We start from the raw sequence: 1,213 nt of genomic DNA on the forward strand, positions 1-1,213 counted from the left end.
AGCCCAGCGCCCGTCACCCCGTCACCGCCCCGGGGCTGGGCGCCGCCTCTCCGCACGCAGCCCCCGGCTCGCACATCCAGTCTCCTCTGCCATAGAGAAGCCGCACCTCTAGGAACAGCACGTGCTGTTGAAGTCCTTGACAGTAAAAACGAAATAGAGCTGCATCAAATATTAGGCTTCATTTACAAAATTCCTGTTGCCGTGTACTTAAAAACCCAGGTGTCGACAATACCAGTATCTAAACCATACCTCAAGCATTCTGCAATCAGAATTAACGTTAAAATCCCATTTACAGACTATATGCCTAAAGTAGACTTTCAGTATTTTAGTTTTACAATACCTCGATCATTTCCTTATGAGCACCTTACAACTAAAAGCTTTGTTTTCTCTTCAATTTACTTATTTTCATAAAACATATTTTGATTCAATAATTAGTGCCACTTACCAGAAAAGGCCAACTAGAATTCATTTTGTAAATATATTTCACTCACAAAACTGAGTTGTACAGACAGTATGCTATTTTTTACCACAAATACAAGTGTACAGGAAAAAGTAAAACTTTTCTGCCAACACTTGTCTAAACTTAGCTTTCACCTTTTTTCAGAAGCTTCTTCACTTTCACATAGTTTCCTTGCCTGACATACTCGTGCAATTGAGCTTCCAGGGAGTCACCTTTTATACTTCCAAGCTGGACTGGGCAGGGAATTGGAAGAGGGAGAGCGTGAGCCATCTTCTTTCCTCAACAGAACTAGGAGAAAGTATGAAACCTAATGAAGCTGCGAACCGTCACAGCTCAAAGACTTCAACAACTTCAGGAGCTGACACAATGAGCCACGGCCGTGTCCTCCAGACAAACCCTGAGATGGAGGGTGAAGGCAACTCAGCCCTCTAGTCCCACTGGCTACCTCCCTGCCCCCCAGCTGTGCCCCCTGGGGAAAGGCCTGCCCATGAGACGCAGATGGGGGACTCCGTTAGCAGGCAAGGCCTGGCCAAGGGGAACCGCGGTCCCGAGGAGGAAAAGGGAGAGGGGACGGCTGGGGGATCACAGAAACACCCCTGCAGCCTGCCGGGTGCGCAGGCCTCTCTTGACTGGACGAAGGCAGGACAAAGCCAGCACCATTCCCGGCTCAGGGCCGCCCAGGCCCACCGGCCCTTCGGCTGTTTCCGTCCCCTTCCCACGACCAGTGCCCCCCACTCCAGCCCCAGGCTGCGC

General features: G+C 50.1%; 2 protein-coding genes across 2 annotated transcripts in view; one reads left to right on the forward strand and one right to left on the reverse strand.

Moving 5' to 3' along the window:
* Nucleotides 1-730, reverse strand: part of TEX14 (testis expressed 14) — a 33,161-nt gene extending 32,431 nt beyond the window's left edge. Inside the window, exon 1 of the mRNA XM_009323804.1 lies at nucleotides 595-730. Coding sequence (XP_009322079.1) covers nucleotides 595-730 — 136 coding nt within the window. The remainder of the gene's footprint in view (nucleotides 1-594) is intronic.
* A 228-nt stretch (nucleotides 731-958) lies between these two features.
* RAD51C (RAD51 paralog C) overlaps nucleotides 959-1,213 on the forward strand; it is a 19,531-nt gene continuing 19,276 nt past the window's right edge. The window contains exon 1 of the mRNA XM_009324229.1: nucleotides 959-1,070. Coding sequence (XP_009322504.1) covers nucleotides 959-1,070 — 112 coding nt within the window. The remainder of the gene's footprint in view (nucleotides 1,071-1,213) is intronic.

This window comes from Pygoscelis adeliae, unplaced genomic scaffold, assembly GCF_000699105.1.
Source record: "Pygoscelis adeliae isolate BGI_AS28 unplaced genomic scaffold, ASM69910v1 Scaffold290, whole genome shotgun sequence".
NCBI classification, from domain to species: domain Eukaryota; kingdom Metazoa; phylum Chordata; class Aves; order Sphenisciformes; family Spheniscidae; genus Pygoscelis; species Pygoscelis adeliae.